This window comes from Malus domestica, chromosome 17, assembly GCF_042453785.1.
Source record: "Malus domestica chromosome 17, GDT2T_hap1".
NCBI classification, from domain to species: Eukaryota; Viridiplantae; Streptophyta; class Magnoliopsida; order Rosales; family Rosaceae; genus Malus; species Malus domestica.
Genome location: NC_091677.1, coordinates 34,095,956 through 34,116,150, shown reverse-complemented (window position 1 = coordinate 34,116,150; position 20,195 = coordinate 34,095,956). Strand labels below are relative to the sequence as shown.

At 37.2% G+C, this 20,195-nt stretch overlaps 4 protein-coding genes across 6 annotated transcripts; 2 read left to right on the top strand and 2 right to left on the bottom strand.

Moving 5' to 3' along the window:
- Positions 1-1,682: 1,682 nt before the first annotated feature.
- Positions 1,683-4,107, bottom strand: LOC103426236 (ADP-ribosylation factor). Of its 2 annotated transcripts, XM_008364329.4 has the most exons (7): positions 3,755-4,107; positions 3,329-3,484; positions 3,129-3,199; positions 2,408-2,527; positions 2,148-2,266; positions 1,978-2,059; positions 1,683-1,886 (listed from the first exon to the last, which is right to left on the bottom strand). In XM_008364329.4, exons 2-7 carry the CDS (start codon positions 3,474-3,476, stop codon positions 1,881-1,883), a joined length of 546 nt encoding a protein of 181 aa, XP_008362551.1. In that variant the 5' UTR covers positions 3,477-3,484; positions 3,755-4,107; the 3' UTR covers positions 1,683-1,880. The 2 variants fall into 2 exon arrangements, with proteins under 2 accessions (XP_008362551.1, XP_028953179.1); XM_029097346.2 differs by having other exon boundaries at positions 1,870-2,059; positions 3,755-4,045.
- A 939-nt stretch (positions 4,108-5,046) lies between these two features.
- On the bottom strand, positions 5,047-8,554 carry LOC103426235 (nitrogen regulatory protein P-II homolog). Of its 2 annotated transcripts, XM_008364328.4 has the most exons (8): positions 8,275-8,554; positions 8,082-8,127; positions 7,847-7,874; positions 6,565-6,652; positions 6,375-6,442; positions 6,189-6,258; positions 5,573-5,608; positions 5,047-5,450 (listed from the first exon to the last, which is right to left on the bottom strand). In XM_008364328.4, the coding sequence occupies exons 1-8, from the start codon at positions 8,459-8,461 to the stop codon at positions 5,383-5,385; spliced, it is 591 nt and encodes a 196-aa protein (XP_008362550.2). In that variant the 5' UTR covers positions 8,462-8,554; the 3' UTR covers positions 5,047-5,382. The 2 variants fall into 2 exon arrangements, with proteins under 2 accessions (XP_008362550.2, XP_017185284.2); XM_017329795.3 differs by lacking the exon at positions 7,847-7,874 and having other exon boundaries at positions 8,275-8,550.
- Positions 8,555-8,599: 45 nt separating this feature from the next.
- On the top strand, positions 8,600-11,148 carry LOC103405939 (uncharacterized). The gene is made up of 3 exons (XM_008344969.4): positions 8,600-8,900; positions 9,256-9,330; positions 10,833-11,148. The coding sequence occupies exons 1-3, from the start codon at positions 8,700-8,702 to the stop codon at positions 11,001-11,003; spliced, it is 447 nt and encodes a 148-aa protein (XP_008343191.4). The 5' UTR covers positions 8,600-8,699; the 3' UTR covers positions 11,004-11,148.
- Positions 11,149-14,180: 3,032 nt separating this feature from the next.
- Positions 14,181-19,629, top strand: LOC103426233 (probable boron transporter 2). Its single transcript, XM_008364325.4, has 12 exons — positions 14,181-14,597; positions 14,762-14,844; positions 15,283-15,475; positions 15,628-15,766; positions 16,975-17,140; positions 17,255-17,421; positions 17,520-17,693; positions 17,782-17,877; positions 17,962-18,099; positions 18,255-18,577; positions 18,667-18,934; positions 19,105-19,629. The coding sequence occupies exons 1-12, from the start codon at positions 14,494-14,496 to the stop codon at positions 19,393-19,395; spliced, it is 2,142 nt and encodes a 713-aa protein (XP_008362547.2). The 5' UTR covers positions 14,181-14,493; the 3' UTR covers positions 19,396-19,629.
- Positions 19,630-20,195: the final 566 nt, after the last annotated feature.

Genomic DNA, 20,195 nt, shown 5'->3' with positions numbered 1-20,195 from the left:
AAGTGGGAATAATTTCGATGTCGTTTAGTACAGTGAGCAATTGGAGGACTCTGATAGCATTACTGTGTAGCTAAGCTCCGTTAAACGATATGCATTGGGTTTATATATGTGTGCTACTTGCTTTTCTCCAGGAATCGCCGTATGTAATTCAACGGAGTCATGAAGGGACAATAATAGTCCCGGGTCGTCTACCTCGACAAACTTTTTATGAAGAAAAAAAATTAGAGTCAAAGATTTTTCAAGGAATTAGGACCCAATCCGAGGGAGAGAGAGGAAGTAAGCGAGACAATTGGTTAACTTTTTACACATGGTACTAGTGGTTGTTGACAAGCTTGAATTTTTCTTCTACTTATGTGCGATTCTCGTGTTTTCATTAGACATGTTAATTAGGTTTTTTTCTTCGTCAATTAACACGGCTTCGAACTGTCAAAATGTACTGATTAAATTAAGTGGTATTGAAAAAATCAACACCATTGTCGCTGAGCAAACAAATATCATAATCTGATAAAAAACCTAAAGTAGTAAAGTAGTAACTGAGACAATGAATGAGACCATGGTTGGGAGATGGATTCATGAGTGTGAGAGAAGAATTTGCGAGCGTGTTGCAGGGTTGGCGGTGATTCAACATTTTTTTTTAAACCTTTGTGAGAGACTCCTCCTAACCCGAAATCTTGACTTGGCCATTGTAATTCTTGATTTACTACATGAAGAAAGTAGCTCTTTATAAGTTAATGTTGGACACTTCTTCCTTCGTTTGCATTAAAATCCCTAGTAAATTCTTTATCGAGGATCATCCTCTTTATTTGTATATCATACTTTATACCTAACCAAAAAATAAAACACTAACGAAAATTATTTAAAAACTTTGAGTTTTAACGATAAGGTCAAAATAAAAGGTAAAGTGAATAGTACTAGGATTGACTTTTTAGTGAAAAATATGATTTTTCATTAAAATGAACAGTATCGAAAACTTTTCGTTAAAGTTCCAAAAAAAAAACCCTATATCAATAAAGAGAATCTTCTGGACTAACTAGGCTAGAAACATCTTGTCAAATTCTCGAATACTTGAATTTAAAAGTTCTAAGTTTTGTAAAACAACTTTTCGGTGCTCCTATTCTCATACACTATCGACGATGAATGGCCTAGCGCATCCACCACCGTTGCCAACGCCATTGATGAAGTACGAGACATTTGGGAAACATTGTCAACCATGTCACCTCGTATCCCGTCGATAAGCAACGCATTCAAGTATGCAATGCAATACCAGTCTCATTACCATCATTTGATGCATCGGTAAGTTTTTATGAAGACACCGGACCTGAGGCATGATTCCAAGCGTGTGACACTCTAATGATCTTTTTATTACGAACGATATTACTGTTTAAGCTACACTAATTGAGAAAGGGATTATAGTTTCGGATTATGACAAGTTCCCGGTTCAATCACTCGAGCCGTTCTAATATAAGGAAAGAATAAACAGTTGGGCACAGCCCCTGCATACATTATCATAGTTAGGGATTTTGGATCCTGTTTATAACTTCAAATCAGAAGATAATTTAAGAGGGCAAACGCTACTTCCCAAATGCATTTCCGATAAACAGCTACGATATGAGTTTTGAGTATGTGAGAGATAACGAGGGGAGAATTATCTTCCATAATCTCCGTCAAAGTAAATATAAACAAATCGATAACAGCTATTTCATTTCACAAAACAAAGCTATTATGTTAATACCATGAGAATTTTTTTGCAAAGAAAACACAAATATGGTAAAAACAGGTACTTAAGATAAGAGCGGAGCAAATGCAGAACACCAGGACCGATAAATGTCAACTTCATAGTACAGAAGAATGGACGCTACACAGAATTCAAGTCAAGCCATCTATGCCTGCAAAATGTAATATCAGAAAACCAAAGTCAGAAACGGAAACCGTAATGAACAATCGAGTTATTCAGAATGTATGAGAGCATGAGTCCACCTTGTTTGCAATATTGTTTGAGAGCCAGTCAAGACCCTCGTAAAGTCCTTCACCAGAAGTGGCGCATGTGCTCTGGATATACCTGCAAGGGTTAGTTTACAAGGTTAGTTTCAAGGAGGAGCGTAGGTGTGAGCGAGTTTGTGAGAAATATAAGCTACATTTGGTTTTACCAGTGGCGTTGACGGAGGGAGTGAAGGCCAAGCTTATCAGTTATTTCAGCAGCATTCATGGCATTTGGAAGATCTTGCTTGTTTGCAAATACAAGAAGCACAGCGTCCCTCAACTCATCCTGCCCAATACAATAACAAAAGGTTAACAATCAAAATAAAAAAGATACGACCATATAGCAATAATAGTACACAAGTTTTCAATGTGCTATATTTCACCCCTCTTTATCATCAGCATAAGAAGTTCCAAAGTTTATGTATACCTCATTCAACATTCTATGAAGCTCATCTCTGGCTTCCACCACACGGTCACGATCGTTGCTGTCAACCACAAAGATAAGTCCTTGTGTGTTTTGGAAGTAATGCCTCCACAAAGGTCGGATCTGGAAAGACAATACAACAAAGTGAAAAGCTGGCATCCATAAAGACATTTAACTGATAATGAGAAAGGATATTGACTATAGTAGTACAGTATGCAAATTGTAAGCCACATAATGGCATCATCCAAACAATCCTGATGAACAAGATGTAGTTGGCCATTATTCTGAAAGAGAACAGTCACGGAGGACATGTACGTCCCAAAGTTGATAAACATAACAAAGGAAAAGCCATCCTCAAAAGAATAAGCATGTCCTGAGCCTGACCCCATCGTTGTTTAAATGATGAGCTTATAGGATGGTAGGCAAATGGTGTGAGTTGAGTGGATTCATTGACTAGTCGATTGGAAAGGAAGGTTAGGATTAGGAGCTCTAACTAATACGCATTAAACATTTGACCTCGATCCATGAAAATGGAGATCATACACTTCATGTTGGGCGTGGCACAAACTTGCTGAGTTGCTATAATTTTCCACAATCTAATTTTTGATCAGGCAAACTCGACTACGTAAATCAGATGCAGGAATGAACATTTACCAGTACCAAATTGCATAACCGAAAGAAGTAACAATTTCGAAAATAAGGAAGTTGAAAAAAGCGTCCATACCTTGTCCTGACCCCCGACATCCCACACAGTAAAGCTGATGTTCTTGTATTCCACAGTCTCCACATTGAATCCTAACCAGATAATTCACCATAAATCAGAGCAATTAATAACTAATACAATGTTAAAATGATGAATAAAACGGAAATCGAGTGATGAATCGAGATCAAGGAGCAAATGGGTTATGCAAGTGATTGACATACCAATGGTGGGAATGGTGGTGACGATCTCGCCGAGCTTGAGCTTGTAGAGGATGGTAGTCTTACCAGCCGCATCGAGACCCACCATCAGAATACGCATCTCCTTCTTCGCAAACAGACGGCTGAACAGCTTCGTGAATGAAAGCCCCATTTTCGAACCTTCAAAATTTGTTCAAAAATCCAACCCGAAATTTCAAATATTTATATATCAATCAGCATTCACATTCACAATGAGGTTCTAAAATCATATAAATTTCATCACAAATTCGGGCAAAAATCGAGATCGGAAAACGAAAAAGTCGGAAAATTCGAGATCGGATCAAATCGCGAAAATTCAAGCAAATGGGCACAAAAATAAACGAAAAAGTAAACAGCAATTGCCGGTGTAGATCTGCGAAGAAGAACAAGGAAGGGTAAAGTTGGAGTTACCTGAGGAAGATGGAAAAATTGAAGAGAGAGAGAGCAGATCTGCGGTGGTTTCTCTCTCTAAGAAGAAGGGGAGGAGCTGTCCTTCGCAGCGACACGCACGCTATATTTCACGTTATATGTGGAAGGAAGGATCTATCTCTGCATTTATAGATGGGCCGGAAGGAAGGGCACCGACCGCACCAAATTTTTATTTATATTTTTTTACGTTTTAATTTTTGAAAATTTGATTAGAAGAAAGAATACAATTTTCAAAGCAGTTGGTTGTTGTCGTTTGATTCGTAATTGGCCTCCAAACAACGCTAGGCTTTTATGATCTCCATGATTTATCAACGGGGGGAGGGAAGAAGGGTATCAATCATTATAAGTAGTATTATTAAACAGGGGTGGACATGTTTGATTTGAATTAACCCGCATTTAATTTATTACTGTAAACGAATCAATTACAATAGAACTGTATGGTTCAATTTATTTTGAACGGTCTACTTTGATCTGGTTTGATTTTTCTTTTGCATTTTTTCAACTTTGTTAGTCCAATTACGACAATAAAATTTTGTAACATTTTACATGTTCTTCTTTTGTAACATCTCACGTCAACCAACGGAAAATGGATGATGTGCCTTATATGTACATGCTCACTCCCTGTAGCACGAGGCATTTTGGGAACTTACTAGCTATTTTGAGAACTCACTGGCTTCGGATTCCATCGGAACTCCGAAGTTAAGCGAGTTCGGGCAAGAGCAATCTTAGGATGGGTGACCCACTGAGAAGTTCTCGTCTGAGTTTCTAGAAACAAAACCGTGAGGACGTGACCCAAAGCGGACAATATCGTGCTACGGCAGAGCCTGTCTGGGATGTGACACACTAGCTGGTCCCTTTCTTGCCTCATTGAACATTGCAACACTCATCTTCTCATTTTTGTGTATTGTATAACATGGATCACACGGCTAATAATTTGAAGGATTCTTTCTTATTCCTCTCATCAGCTCTCACTCAATTCGTCTCCATATTTGTGCATTGAGTGGCTAAGCTAAACCACTTTAGCAGCTCAGCCACAATCTACCTTCCGACATTGTTGTTGATCGTCAGCAATTCTGGTTAGCCGAGCTGAAGCTTCTGATTCTTCATCTGCTGGTATTCTCGAGCAGATTCTTACCTTACTGCCTGGAGTTTATGAGCGGTTTGATCGGACTGATGAGCCAGATTGCACGGCTAAGTAAGCATGTTGATTTCATTAGTTATCAGGCTTGAGATATTCAGAAGAACATTAGCATTCGGCCTCCTCTGGTCGTAGATTTGTGTTTGTTAACTTCCTTGCAGAAACGCATTTGCATAATAAATTGGCTCACAAGTTAAAGAAGCTTACATAGACTGTATATCATACTTCTTCCAAAGATAAAGAGAAGTTTCCGATATGCCTTTCTGAAAAAAAAGATAGAAGCTACCTGACTAGTATTACACCTTATTTTACTTCGCCATCACCGCATAGACTCCGAAAATAAAAGAACAAGCACTAATCTTCTAAGATCTAATGGTCAAGGGGGAAATATTGGATGGGGGGTCGATTAAAGTGGTACTCATGAAGTTCTGTCAAATGTCACTTAGTTGAGAACCGAAATGGGCCATGCAGCTCAAGCAGAGGAAGAGGACACGTCAGACCGCCCTCCTGTCATCTTCTCCGCCTTCTCTCCACGCTCCCCTGAAAATGACATATACAAGACAAAAACTTTAGGCAAATTCTAGAGAGCAAGCAATCCAAAGAGACACAAACAACTGGATAGATCATCTTAAACTTGAATCATTTGGCGAGTAAAATGTTACCAGTGCGAACTCTTATGACATCTGAGACTGGCACCACTGCAAAAGATACAAAAACTCTGTTAGAAAGTTTGATGAAACCTCACTGGAGAGGCCAGAAAATGATACGGTCCTTGAGTTTTTAAGTTTTACATGTAACTAGCACAGTGACTGCAGAATACGGAGCATAAAGATTTCTGGCAAATGATCAGTGTTGTCAAAAATAGCTACTTGTCCTACCGACCTGACTTTAAAGTACTTCCCTAAAACTTTTAGACGACTGTAGTATCTCACATCACAAACCCGATATCTAATGTAAACTAACAAATCTGATCCTCCCTAATTCTGGAAGGGTATGTGGATAGAACATCTATAGGTGACAAAATGGAAAGGTGCAAAGCCATCAAACAATTCTGTATACCTAAAAAATTGTCTGAAAATAAGCTAACTTATATAGGTGTTTTAGTTTGAATTCAGTTTACATCATGTTCAACGCAATTAAATAATTATCTATGTTAAAGAAATCGATATTAACATGTTAAAGTAATAATTATTCATTTAAATTTTATTTTAACCTGCTTACGTGCTTACTGTAGACTGTATCTTTGTAGTTTCAAACTGAACAAGTTTAAAGACTTACCAAAAATCTTGCCATCACCGATTTCTCCAGTCCTGGCTGCCTCAATTATTGTGTCAACCACCGCTTCAACCTAAGAAGTGATCAGAGCAGGATTCAATTGGTGATTTTCAACCCCTCTTCCTTGAGCATCAATATCTCAAAAAGAATGCATTATAGAACTAAAATTATCACTCGCACTCTTCATACCTGGTCTTTGCTCACTACAATCTCCATTTTAATCTTAGCGACAAAATTGTCTTCAGAAAATTCAGAGCCTAACAAAGTAATAAAAAAAGAAGAAATTATGAAATGATATAATGGCCGGGGAGTGTTCCAAAAAATCTGCTAGATTTAATTAAAATGAAGAGAAAATATCCATGCCAATGCAAGAACATACCACCCTGTCTCTCTGTTGAACCACCTTGAGCACCAAAGCCTCGAACATCAGATACAGTAACGCCACGAATTCCAATTTTCAGCAGAGCCTTCGGTTTCCACAAAGGATGGAAACAAAAAGATTAGTGCTTATGCTTTTATCTCAAGGAGCTCTAGAAAAATGACACAAGAAAACATCGAAGACACCAGAACCCAAAGTAGTGCTTATGCTATTATCTCAAGGAGCTAACAACAATACTGTAAAGGTCGTACCCAGTGCACAAGGCTCCCGCTTTACGCAGGGTCTGGGAGAGGTGAATGTCGGCTAGCCTTACCCCCATTTATGGAGAGGCTGCTCCCAAGTCTCGAACCCGAGACCTACCGCTCATGGGCGAAGGCAATTGCCATTGCACCAAGTGCCATCGCACCAAGCTAACAACAATACTGTACATTAATAAAAATTTGAAAACGTGCAACCAAAAAGTCTTACCTAAATATAGACTATAGCCCCATTTTCTTACAATAAATTCATTAAATATGAACCACAGGAAACATCTCATTTCTTCAATTTCTAGTGGCCGTTTTGCTTCTAGATTTCTTTCAGCAAGCAAATGACGTTACTTAGTGCATCTCGGACAACTCCACTGGCAATGCATCCCAGGCACCACGGACAACTCCACTGGCATGGCATCTCAAGCCCCAACGGATGCCTCATGGATGTAATGAATTGTAAGGAGAGAAGTGGTAAAAAATTCCGAGAATAGCATGAGTGTTATTACAAGACCAATGCTACCTTGCCTTGACTATGGTCAAGGCAATGCATACAAAGAGGAGTCAGAAACTTGGCCAGCAAGTTACTGATAAGCACTAAGTGAGGGCAGTTATCATTAAATTCCAGAATTGAATAGTGTAGTGGTACAATTAACAACTACCAATTGATCTTTTGAAACGTCACAACAGGGCAAACCGGAATCAAAATTTAGGTCCAGTGTCATCAATGGCACTCTGCTAGAATTTCATTAACCTTCAATTTTTATCATGTTTGAACTCCAATCTAAATCCGTTATGACTGTGTTCGATATATGCAAATGGATTTGAGTGTGTAAAAAGGATTAAAGCCAACTGCAGAAGAAGACGGGATGGTGCTTCGATAACTACACAGGCTTAGAAACACAGAGCTATTCTTCCTATTATCTAGTAAACAACATTTGAAACATCATTTTATTGCTTTCCTAATTTTGTTATGCTAATGCAACGCCAATTAGATATGCAGTAAGCTGTGCTTAAGGTTCAACAGTTCTTACCGAAGAAACCTGCGAAACTCGCCAGGGCCTAGCTCGTCCCATAATCATAACAGAGATTAAGAAATAATTAGATATAATCAAAACCCATAACCTCATATATTCCACACACAAAAATAATAGGAAAAAAAGAAGAAGGAAAAAACACAGCAGACATGCAGAGCTATAAACAATCAACCTAAACAGAATTAACAACCAACAATGCAGATAAGAACAGAAGGGTGAATTGTTTCCGCACCTCAGAATCGCTTCGACTTTGTAATATTTGGAGTCTGGGACATAGCCTGCGAGCAACCAACAATACAGAGTCAGAAGCCATGCCAAAGTTTGAAATTTAAAATCTGAGATACCCAAATCATAATTTGAATGAAATCTGGAAGAGCATTCAAACCCATGAACTATTTTTCCAGAAAAATGGGAGGAAGACGAACCAGAAGAACTCTGTGCTCGCACAACGGGAACAATGGACGCATTTCTTGCGTGCTTTAGAGCGACATTGGGCTGACAGAACCGAAATTCTGCGAGCTTGGTGCGGATCGAGCACGAACCCAGAAGCGGAAGCTCGTTGAGGTGGCATTGGAGGGGGCTAAGCAGGCCTGCATTCCCAATTGTAGCCATGTTTGTCAACCGTTATGTAAAAAGCAGACCACCAGCTTCAGTGATAGTGAACCCAGTTTGGGTACCCAGTCTACTCACGACCGAGGCAGTGAAAGTTTAAAGCTTTAAGAACGACGCGTGCAAGATTCTTCATGCAATTGCAGCTTGGGCTTGGACTCTTGGAGTTGGAATATCGTACGGGCTCACTGTCGCCTCAAAGCCCATCAAAGCCCAACAGGGTCCAGTAGTATTGGAATATATGAGCAGTAGCGTCCAAATGGTTGGTGGAAGACTTTCAATCTCCAGAGCAATGGCTGCAGGTGGAGGTGAAGGGATGGAAGAATATGTGTACAGAATCAGCACTGCTGCGGAGTGGGGAGAGTTGCAGAGCTCTGGCTCTATTTTTGGTGGAGAGCTGGACAAGAAATCTGGGTTCATTCATCTTAGCAACCTCAATCAGGTCACTCTCTCTCTGTCTCTTCAAACACACACACACACACACACACACACACACACACACACACACACACATATATCTATCTATATATCAGACCCAGTTGCCAATTTGATTATGTTTACCCTTTGCATCGATTAAACCTTAGACATAGTCCAACTGAAAGAAATTCTGGGTGGCAAATGGGTTGCCCTGGTGGATAGAGCCCAACCCAATGCGTTCCGGGTTCAAACTCTCCACCTCCCATTTAGTGAAAGTTAGATTAGAATTATCGCTAGTAATAAAAGTAAAACAAAAATTATGGGTGATGAATTGCGTTTAATTGATTTATTGATGCTATAAAATGGTTCAATTTTTTCAGGTAAAGTCGACATTGCAGAATTTTTTCGTGAATACGAAGGTGGATCTTTACTTGCTTCAAATTGACACCAATAAGGTACATAGATATGAACATCCATTTTGGTTATACTCTAACTTTGATTGCTATGGTTCGTTTGGATGAGGAACTTTAAAGTTCCATGCAACGTACGTTAAATTTGGTAGGCATGCACTACAAAAGTTGGATTAGGGGACTTCCAAATAACACGTTGAAAGTCGTTCGTCTAGTGTCTTTGTAGTTTATTTGTGGTGTTTTGGTAGTAGCTTTGTAGTGCATGAGTAGTTCATTGGTAGACTTCTTGTAGTACATTTTTAATAATCGAGTCTAAAGTTCCATATAACTTTAAAATCCCTTGTCCACATGCACTACTGAAATCAAAGTGAGCTATAGCGATTCCTATAGACGGAGACCTAATATTGCAACTGCAGCTGCCCCATGGTTCTGCCTATTTTTGGAATGAGAAGTTACAAATGGATACCACTATTCTGCGGATTAAAAGAGAGGAAGCTTATGAAGGTAATATGCACTACTGAATGAAGGGAATCGAAGGAAGCACGGATTTCAGATACTAACTTCTTCGGAGTTGCTTGGAGGCGTTGTTGATTATAGCAGACTTCTTATACTATTGTTTGGTTTACATAGAGGAACAAGACGTGGTAAAATTACCCTGAAACATTTTGAAACAAATAACATTAGGGCCAGAAGGTAGCTGATGATGAATCTATAAGATTTTCCTTCCTGCACGTACGCCTTGGAATGATCTCTCAGTCTCAGTCTCAGGGCTGGTTTGGTATTGCTGTGCTTTGAAAAAAAGTTGCTGTGAGAATAAGCGGTTGTGAAATAAATCAGCAGAGTGTTTGGTAAACTTTTTTGTAAACATGCTTTTGGAAAAAAAAGCAGTCTGATAGTGGGTCTTTTCATTAAAGGAGCATTGTAGCTCCGTGTGCTTTGAAAAAAAGCCAGTTTTCCAAAGCTACAAATAGCAGCTTCAGTTTTTTCCTTTGATTTCAGCTTATTCTCACATCAGCTTCCAAAATAAGCCCTTTTTTTTCAGTTTACCAAACACCTAAAACCATCACAGTTTTTTTTCATGGGTGCTTTTTTTTTAAGCACCTCACTCCCAAACCACCCCTCAGTCTCAGTCTTGCCCATGAGCTTCTGGGACTAGCAGGGTGGGATTCCTGGCGACTTCTGTTAACCAAAGAGATGGCAGTACTTGAATCTACCTTCTGAAAATCCATGTTTTGCTAGCTCATGGCACATGTAGCTCCCCTAAAGTATACAAAGACTTCATGAATAGAAAGTTAGAAACCTAGACTGAATGAGAAACCCCTCAATCTTTCCCCATCCTACAGTCCTACTGTTCTGTGACCTCCACCACCCGCATTTTCTTGGTTTCCTATTGAACAGCCGTGGGTATTGAGCCTTTCTTTCCACTTGTTTATATAAGTATCAACATGAAGATCACACTCGAAGTTCGTTGGCATTGTTTTCTTTTTTGTCTTCATACCTTGTAGTCTTAGTATTTAGATAAATTTTCTCTGTTTGCGTTGTTGCAGCTAGGTGAAGGGTTAGTATATGAAGTTGTTGATGGTTCCAATAGCTTCCCCCATTTCTATGGTCCATCTCGAAGTTTCATTCCTCTTCCTCTTGATGCTGTTACAAAAGCAGAGAAGCTGCATCTGTCGGGTGGCCAATTCAGTTGCAGTATGCTGGAACGAGTCGCTTAAGCTTTGGTTTGGTATTCTTTCATCTCAGCCTTACATTGTGTGGAATAGGAGATATTAACATCTCCCAACTCTCTACTGCTGTAATTGTTATGTCCAAGTATTTTGTGTTCTTTTGGAAAGATATAGCATTTTCGATTTTCTTCTCTTTGCCTTCTTCACTCTTGTTCAATTCTTTGTGCAATTTTCTTCGGATTTGTTTAATTTTGCTAGATTTTGTTTGATTTTCTGCCAGTTGTTCATACAAGCTTTTATTGTATCTTCTTCTACTTCGTGGTTTTTGAATGTGCTTGGTCGTTTTGTGTACTTCAGGTGCATAAACAATTTTGTGTTTATAGAGTAGGTTCAATATTTACAGTTTGTCAAAATAGAACTAGATTATTGTTGAAAATTTTTACTTTTGCAGAACTAATTTACTATTTAACCCACCAGTCATTAAATTTTTTGAATTATTCTTACACGCATTTGATCTCTTAATTCAACTATTATGTTACTCGGCACTGTCACTTTCATTAACAAGTCACACAAGTTTTTGTCATCGACTACATTTTCAATAGTTATTAGTTAAAGATCAATAATTATGATATTTAACCCATCTTATTTGTCATAACACGACTTTTTACCATATATACCATTAGAGATAAGAATATACTATTATCTTGAATATCATCTTCTTATTTTTTTTCGTCAAACTAAATTACTTCAATTACTTAAATAAAAGACAAGTACAAGAAAATGAGTGGGCAGCCCACAACCTAAATACAAGCTCAACAACAAAAATGAAAATACAATGGAACTACTCAAAAGTGGCCAGTTGAACAACAACAAAAAACCCTAAGACTGAAATGGAAACCAACAGCCACCAGATGCGCCTTCATCGCAAGGCTGTTGCCATCACCACCAAGAGAACAAACCAAAGGAATAGCTGGATCATCTTCTATTTCACATCGGAAACAAAGAAAAAGTCTTCAACTTTAGCCAATGTACATAAAATTTAATTTTTTATTGGAAAAATAAAAAATAAACAAAAAATTGCCCCTGTTATCTCTATTAATCTATGTTAATCTCTATTACTTAATGAAACTCTTTGTCAACCAAAAGATGGTGAAAAAACTACTTAGTCTTCTATCACAAAAAAAAAAAATAATGGACAATAATTTAATTTCACACGTTAAAATTTTACTGTTTTTTTTATTGAAGTCTCATTTACAAGTGATGTTAAAATACCTCGAATATTAAAAATAAAAAACCTCCCACTCCCCTCACCCCCAAGTTCTCTCTCTCTCTCTCTCTCTCTCTCTCTCCCCCCCCCTCTCTCCTTCTCATTTTCTAAAAAAATATGTTCATACACACAAAATGTGTAGGCAAATGTTAGTTAAATGTTAGTAATTATTTTAAGGGAGCTGTACTCTTTTTTTTCTCTTTAAAACTTTATATATTGTAGGAAAAACGAAACAGAAAGTCAACGAGTGATTGTGCTGGCAATGCCTCCTTGTATTTTGTCAGGTTTATGAGTATTCCTTGGCTGTAAAGGAAGAACACTCTACGTATTGTGAACCGCGTAATTTATTTGATTAAATTAGTATTCTTGTTTTATTTGTACGTGAAAGGTTCTTGTACGATTCTAATAAAAAAACGAATTTGAATCAAATTATTATGGCTAACTTATTATGAAGCATAGCTCACTCCCTAACGTCTTAATGTAGATAATATCGTATGAATATGATATTATTATATTCTTTACTGATATTATTATATTCTTTACTTGTAAAGAGATCTTATCTTCAACTATCATAAGTTCAATACAAATTTATTATAATTGACATATTGCATGACTCAAGCTAAATCTCTTACCTCTTATTGTAAATATATCATTTGTAAAAAGTAATCTTCTTAATATATCATTTGCAAATGACACTTTACAAAAACAGTGAAAAATAATAAATGTTTGTATTCTACTGTGGGTGTGATCTCACCGATTCTTCTCTCATAACAACTATCTATTTAATCCACCAATGTTATCGCTTTATTAAAAACTAAATATTGAAACCACACCAATCTTTAAAAAATTACATTGTGTTAATAAATACAAGAAATTTGTAGCTGAAGAATGTATAGTAGCATATCTATCTACTTAGGTCTTGCGTTTAATTCCTTCTTCTAGTATTGCAATTTGCTTGCACAAAAATACCAAAATCCCAACAAAAAAAAACATAAAGAAGGATACACTATATTTTCATCACCCAGCTGAAATGCACATACATTTCAGAGACGAAAGATATGGAAAAGACTTTCCGTCAATTGAGGTTGAAGCACACCCTAGGACCTTCCCCAGTCACCATCCGAGTAAACTCTTCGGAAGACAGTTTGATGGCAAAGCCCGGAAACCAGTCTACCTACCTGCTTGAAGATCCAGCTGGAATGGAGTGAACAAAATAGATTTCACTTCTTGCGAATAACGTGTCTTTAATGTATACATTTTATGATCGAAATTGTTCATATTCTTAATCTTTATTGAAACAGCATCCCTTCAAAAAAATAATTTGAATCGAAGATCGTTAGTTGGTACTCGCACTACTAATAATTTGTTTCATATAACTATATTTAGATTATAAAATGACAACATGATGGTGATGAACATGTTACTTGATACTCACATCGTCAATCAAAGATCGTTCTTGTCTTTGAAGCATTCATCATGAACATCTTACTTGATACTTTCACAGTCAATTTATTCCGTACATTTAGATGACTAAACCATCTCATATTCATTTTATTATAAAATTGGCAAGTTGACGAGAGTTGAGTACGATGATTAGTGTTGAAAATATTATTAATATGCATGATTGTTTTGCAACGAACAAAGAAGAAGATTATTATTATTAGGACCTCCAAGCCCAAAGACAATGTGGTGGCGGTGAGATGACATAAACAAAACAACAGAAGTAGAGAAGTGTGGGAGATTAACTGTCTCTATAATTGTATACTCTCTTCCAAGGTATTGACAGCGAGATTCACCTCCATTCTTCCCTTCTGACCCGAATTCTGTCTGCCCTGGTCAACTTTTTTTTTTATTCTTTTTATTTTTTGAACTCGAAACATAATAAATTGAAGAAAAATACCGCTATAACACGGCATTTTCAAACCCTTTTGTGAATCTTATATATTTAGACATCCCAAACCACTTCTGTCATCTCAAATTAGTACTCTCTTCCAAAATACCACGACTACTAACTCTGCTTTGCTAGCTCTTTCTAATTTCCCCATTTGGTCCACCCTCCTTGCATTTCTCTCCACATCGCGTTGATTGAATCTGGTATAAAATCTCAGACAATGTAACTTTAGGTGGTTACTTTGATTGCTAGTTCTTCAAATTATTGCAATCTCTTGCACCCTGCTTGCTGCAAACTGTTAGTAATTTTTCAGTGACGGAGGCTATCTATATTTTTCTCAAAGAATTAAGTGGAACCAATCTGGCATCAGAGACAGAAGCATGGAAGAGACATTTGTGCCATTGCAGGGAATCAAGAATGATCTCAGAGGAAGATTGAAGTGCTACAAGGAAGACTGGACTGGGGGCTTTAAAGCTGGATTCAGGTATATACTATATTTAAAACTTCTCCCCACTTATATGATATTTGGTGTACCTTGGCCACGTTCTCGCTACACGAAAAAATTACTCCGTCAACTCATGGAATATCGTACTTTTTTCCCTTAATGTTGAATGAAATGCAAACTCATGTTGATATTGGGTTTTTCAGGATTTTGGCTCCTACCACCTACATATTTTTTGCTTCTGCAATCCCAGTCATTTCATTTGGTGAACAACTGGAGCGAAGTACTGGTATTTTTTGCAACTCATCAACTGCTCCAACTCCAAGTCTTGAATTTATTTATTTATTTTTACTTCTTTCAATATTTAGGGTAGCAATTTGATTAACTCACAATGAATTCGTCATAGTTAAATATTCTCATCATGCGTCGAATTTAAAACCTTTTGCTATAAGTGCAATATTAGATTTGTTCACAACGTTAATTACTCCTTTTTAACCTGAAAGGCACAACGATATAATATTTATTGTTGTTCTCTAAAGGTTTAACATTTCAAGATAGTTTACTTGAATCTTCAGCTAGCTTGTTCGATCACCATAGTTTACTTGGATCGTCAAATTTGGTTTTTTCGGTTGGAAAACATTGTTGCTGTCTTTTTTTTATTGTTAATTCTGATTTAAACACTTTAACATCTCATTTGGAGATACTCTAATTAAATTACTGTTTGCAGGTGGAGTTTTGACAGCAGTGCAAACCTTAGTATCGACGGCAGTTTGTGGGATCATACACTCCATCGTCGGAGGTCAACCCTTGCTGATATTGGGTGTGGCCGAGCCTACTGTAATCATGTACACCTTCATGTTCAATTTTGCCAAAGAACGTACAGACTTGGGTCCAAAGCTCTTTCTAGCATGGTCCGCATGGTAAGCCTTTATTCCTAATTTTTTTAAAGCTCTCGAGTTACAATTCACTTCTCATGTGTGCTTTTGTTCGAGTTCCATGAATTTGCCTAGTAAATATTTCTTTGAAGCTGTTTGACTAACCCCAATTTGTGGGGAATATTGAAATTTTGTAGGGTATGTGTATGGACAGCTGGGTTACTGTTCTTATTTGCTATATTAGGTGCTTGTTCCATAATAAATAGGTTTACAAGAGTGGCTGGGGAGTTGTTTGGTCTGCTAATCGCCATGCTTTTCATGCAGCAAGCCATTAAAGTATGGTTTCCTCTTACCCTCTTATCATTATTATTATTATTGTAAATATTATTATTATTTATTCTATACTCAATAATGTTTTGATCACATGATGAACCTTAAAATATTACAAATGTCAGTCCACAGTTTGGTTGACAAAAGAAATGGAGCATTTTTTGTCACCACCATAACTTGATGTATGTTTACCATATACTTAATTATTTGTCATGTGTTTTTTCACCTAATTATAGTTAAATGTTTTTTTATTGAAAACAATTAACCAAAGTTAAGTAAAATGACACGTGTTAAATGGTTAGGTGTATGATGAGCATACCAAATTTTGGGTGTTGAGCAAAATGGCTCCAAAAAAAAAAAAAGTAAATAAACAAATGCATATCATTTTTTTTTTTTGTTCTACTTCTCCCCCATTTCACCATGCATCTTTAACTCTTTCCACCGCCACTTCTTATTTTAATATATGTATTTTGAGTCTAGTATTAAAAAAATTGTAAGGTTTATTTGTTATTTATTTTATTTTTTATATTTAGTCTTTTATTTTCTCTCACTAGATATAGAGAGAAACTAGATGGAAGGATAGACGAATCAAGAATGCAGAGGGGAGTGGTGGAAGAGAGGAGGAGAAATGCACATGAAATTATGCAAAATGGACCCTAGAAATGATAATAAGAACACATACTTGCACGGGGAATTGTCTGGGATTTGGACATTCTTCTTCAACCTACCACGTTCCAAATTCTAACTCTTTCATCTTTCTTTAGTTTAGATCATAATAGAATATTGTTTGTCATCAAGAAAATAACACCTGCTTAAAGTTCTTTCTATTTTTGGATTTTTGTTTTCATGTGGGGTTCCATTTTATATACACTTCTTTCACATCCTTCCCATCACCCTTCTTCAATCCTTATTCATTCCTTCATTTCTTCCTCGTATTCTCTCTTTATTTCAAACCCAAAAACTCAAAACTAAAAACTACAAACAAAGTGGTTATCAAATAGTGTACCGGCAACTACTGTTATTCACACTCCGAAATAGCCATTTGTCCATTCTCACAAATGTTAAAAAGCCATTTGTCCATTCTCACAAATGTTAAAAAAAAAAAAAAAATTGGAGTGCGGAATGATTAGTTAGAGCTAAAAACACTAATGTCCTTGAAAAACATGAAAAATGAAAACTTGAACTGGGCAATTTTTGGTGGTCTGATTTTGTAGGGAATTGTGGATGAGTTTCGCTTACCAGAAGGAAAAGATACTAGCCTACTACAATTTATACCTTCATGGAGGTTTGCAAATGGAATGTTTGCTTTGGTGTTGTCATTTGGCCTTCTTCTCACTGCATTAAAAAGCAGGAAAGCAAGGTCATGGCGCTATGGCACTGGTAAGACTAACATGATGTGCCACTAATTTCCGCTCCCTTGTTGATTATGAAAGTAGCATGTATATATAGAATGTAGTTTGATTTTATGTAATGCGGTGCTTTTCGGCGTTGCAGGTTGGCTAAGAAGCTTTGTAGCAGACTATGGTGTGCCACTTATGGTTCTGGTGTGGACTGGTGTGTCTTACATTCCAACTAGTAGTGTTCCACATGGCATCCCAAGGCGCCTTTTAAGCCCAAATCCATGGTCGCCTGGCGCATATGACAATTGGACTGTCATTAAGGCATGTCTACCTAATTAAATTCTGCAATTAGTTTCGGTAGATTAAGAAGATGAATTAAGCTGATGGTTTACTGGTTTATACTTGGAATCATATCGCAGGACATGCTCAATGTTCCGGTCCTCTATATCATCGGAGCTTTCATTCCAGCAACGATGATCTCAGTGCTTTACTATTTTGATCACAGTGTAGCATCCCAACTATCTCAGCAGAAAGAGTTCAATTTAAGAAAGCCATCTTCTTACCATTATGACTTGCTTCTTTTGGGGTTTCTGGTTGGCAAAGCAAATTGATCTTTCCTCGCATTCAACTTTTCCTTTTCCATAAGCAATCCTATATAACTCTCTTGCTTTTTCATGGCAGACTTTAATGTGTGGTCTGCTTGGAATTCCTCCGTCAAATGGAGTTATCCCACAGTCTCCAATGCATACAAAGAGTTTAGCTACTCTTAAACACCAGGTAATCACACAAAACCTTTTCTTTATCAAACTTTTTTTTTCTTCGATTGTACCCTTTTGACCATAATGATGTTTACTTGTGCAGTTGCTTCGTAATCGACTTGTAGCAACAGCACGCACAAGTATGAGAAATAATTCTAGCTTGGGACAACTGTATGGAAATATGCAAGATGCCTATCGACAAATGCAGACGCCTTTGGTTTACCAGGAGGCCTCATCTCGAGTATGACAAGAATATATATTTTGATTTTCAAGTTTGTTGATATATTGCACCTGTGGCTTTGATTTGCAATGGCAAGAAGGCCGTAGTTTAGAACATTTGATGACATTAATTACCAGGTGATCATCTTGCTTTAATTGAAACACTTTTGTATGCAGGGACTGAATGAATTAAAAGAATCAACCATCCAGGGAGCTTCAAGTATGGGAAATTATATTGATGCACCAGTTGATGAGACAGTATTTGATATTGAGAAAGAGATTGATGATTTATTGCCGGTTGAGGTGAAGGAGCAGCGTCTCAGCAACCTGCTTCAAGCGGTATTGGTGGGGGGATGTGTTGCAGCCATGCCTATCCTCAAAAGGATCCCTACTTCAGTCCTTTGGGGATACTTTGCCTTCATGGCCATTGAAAGCTTACCCGGTAACCAATTTTGGGAACGGATCTGTTTGCTCTTTACAGCTCCAAGTAGAAGATTCAAGTAAACCTTCAAATGAAATCTTCTTTCACTTGTTTCATACCTGTTTAAGTTTACTTCCTCCTCATATATGGCATTTCATCATCCTGCAGAGTCCTCGAGGATAATCACGCCACTTTTGTAGAAACTGTGCCTTTCAAGTCAATCGCGATGTTCACAGTTTTCCAAACTCTGTACTTGCTTGTATGTTTTTTGCTTACTTGGGTTCCAATTGCTGGGGTTATGTTTCCAATGATGATCATGCTCTTGGTTCCTGTGAGGCAATACATACTCCCCAAGTTTTTCAAAGGAGCACACCTTCAGGACTTGGATGCAGCAGAGTACGAAGAGGCTCCGGCTTTAACATATAACCTAGCAACGGTAAAACCTCACTTTCCTTTTTTTTCATATAAACATATGGCGACATAACATGACAGGCTGCGTGACAAAAAGAAAATTTCACCATCTTATTTATAGTTAATGAATTTCAATACATTAGTCAAATGCGAACCAATATAAATGTTGTGTTTAATGTACTTGGAATGAAACAGGAGACAGAGCTGGGAGCTGGAGCTTCCTGCGCAGGGGATGCAGAAATATTAGACGAAGTTATGACCAGAAGCCGGGGTGAGTTTAGGCATGTCAGCAGTCCAAAGATCACAAGCTCTACTTCAACACCGGCAAATGCCTCTGAAATCCTTGCGAGTCCACACCCGACCTTCAGTCCTCGCGTAAGTGGGCTAAGAGGAGAGCGAAGTCCTCATTCTGGCGGAAGAGGGTCACACAGTCCAAGGACCCCTGGCTCTTCTTCTATGCTTGGGAAGAGTCCTAGTAACAGCTAACAACACAGTATCACGATAGCTGTGTGTTTTTCTTCGCCTTCTGTTAAAAACATATAGACGGGTTTCACCATTTTTCGTTCCACTATTTCACTTTGTTTTGTTTTGCTTTGCTTCTTTGTAAAGAAACATTTTCCTTCTTTTGTCTTCCAAAAGTGTACCTTTGTAATCTTAACACATTAGCATTGTGCTTATTTCTAGTAAACATTATTTATATGGTGAAGGTATTCTATCTGATCGCAATCGACTCAAACACCAAATCCTAAACACCCTTATTTATTCTAATCAGTTCTCTTTTTTGATAGACAAAACTCTCAAATTCTCCATCTTAGAATCTTGACTGCAAATTGATAAGGTAAAGAAAGAGAAACTTTTACTCTTTTTTTTCTTTTCTTTTTTTATAGTTTTTTCTTTTTGAGTTATTGGGACTTTTTTCTATGGTTTAGAAGTAGACCAACATTATTAATGTGTTTGTTACTTGGCTCGATGTAGGTATATTTGAAAATTGTGATAATTTTAGGAAAAATTAGCATCTGATCCCTAGTTTCTAATGTTTATTGATTGAGACCTTATAAGTTTTCATATTTTAATCAAAATCCCTAGAATTAATGTAAATATTAATGAATTTACATGTCAGATAGATCATAAATATACCAATTTGTCATATGTAAAATGTACCCTTTTTTAATATCAAATGTACTCATTTTTTTATATAAAATTAATTAAATTTTTTTCTAATCTATTTTTCTAAATTATATGGGTACATTCTATTTCATTGATTTGAGAATGTATCAATTTCAAGT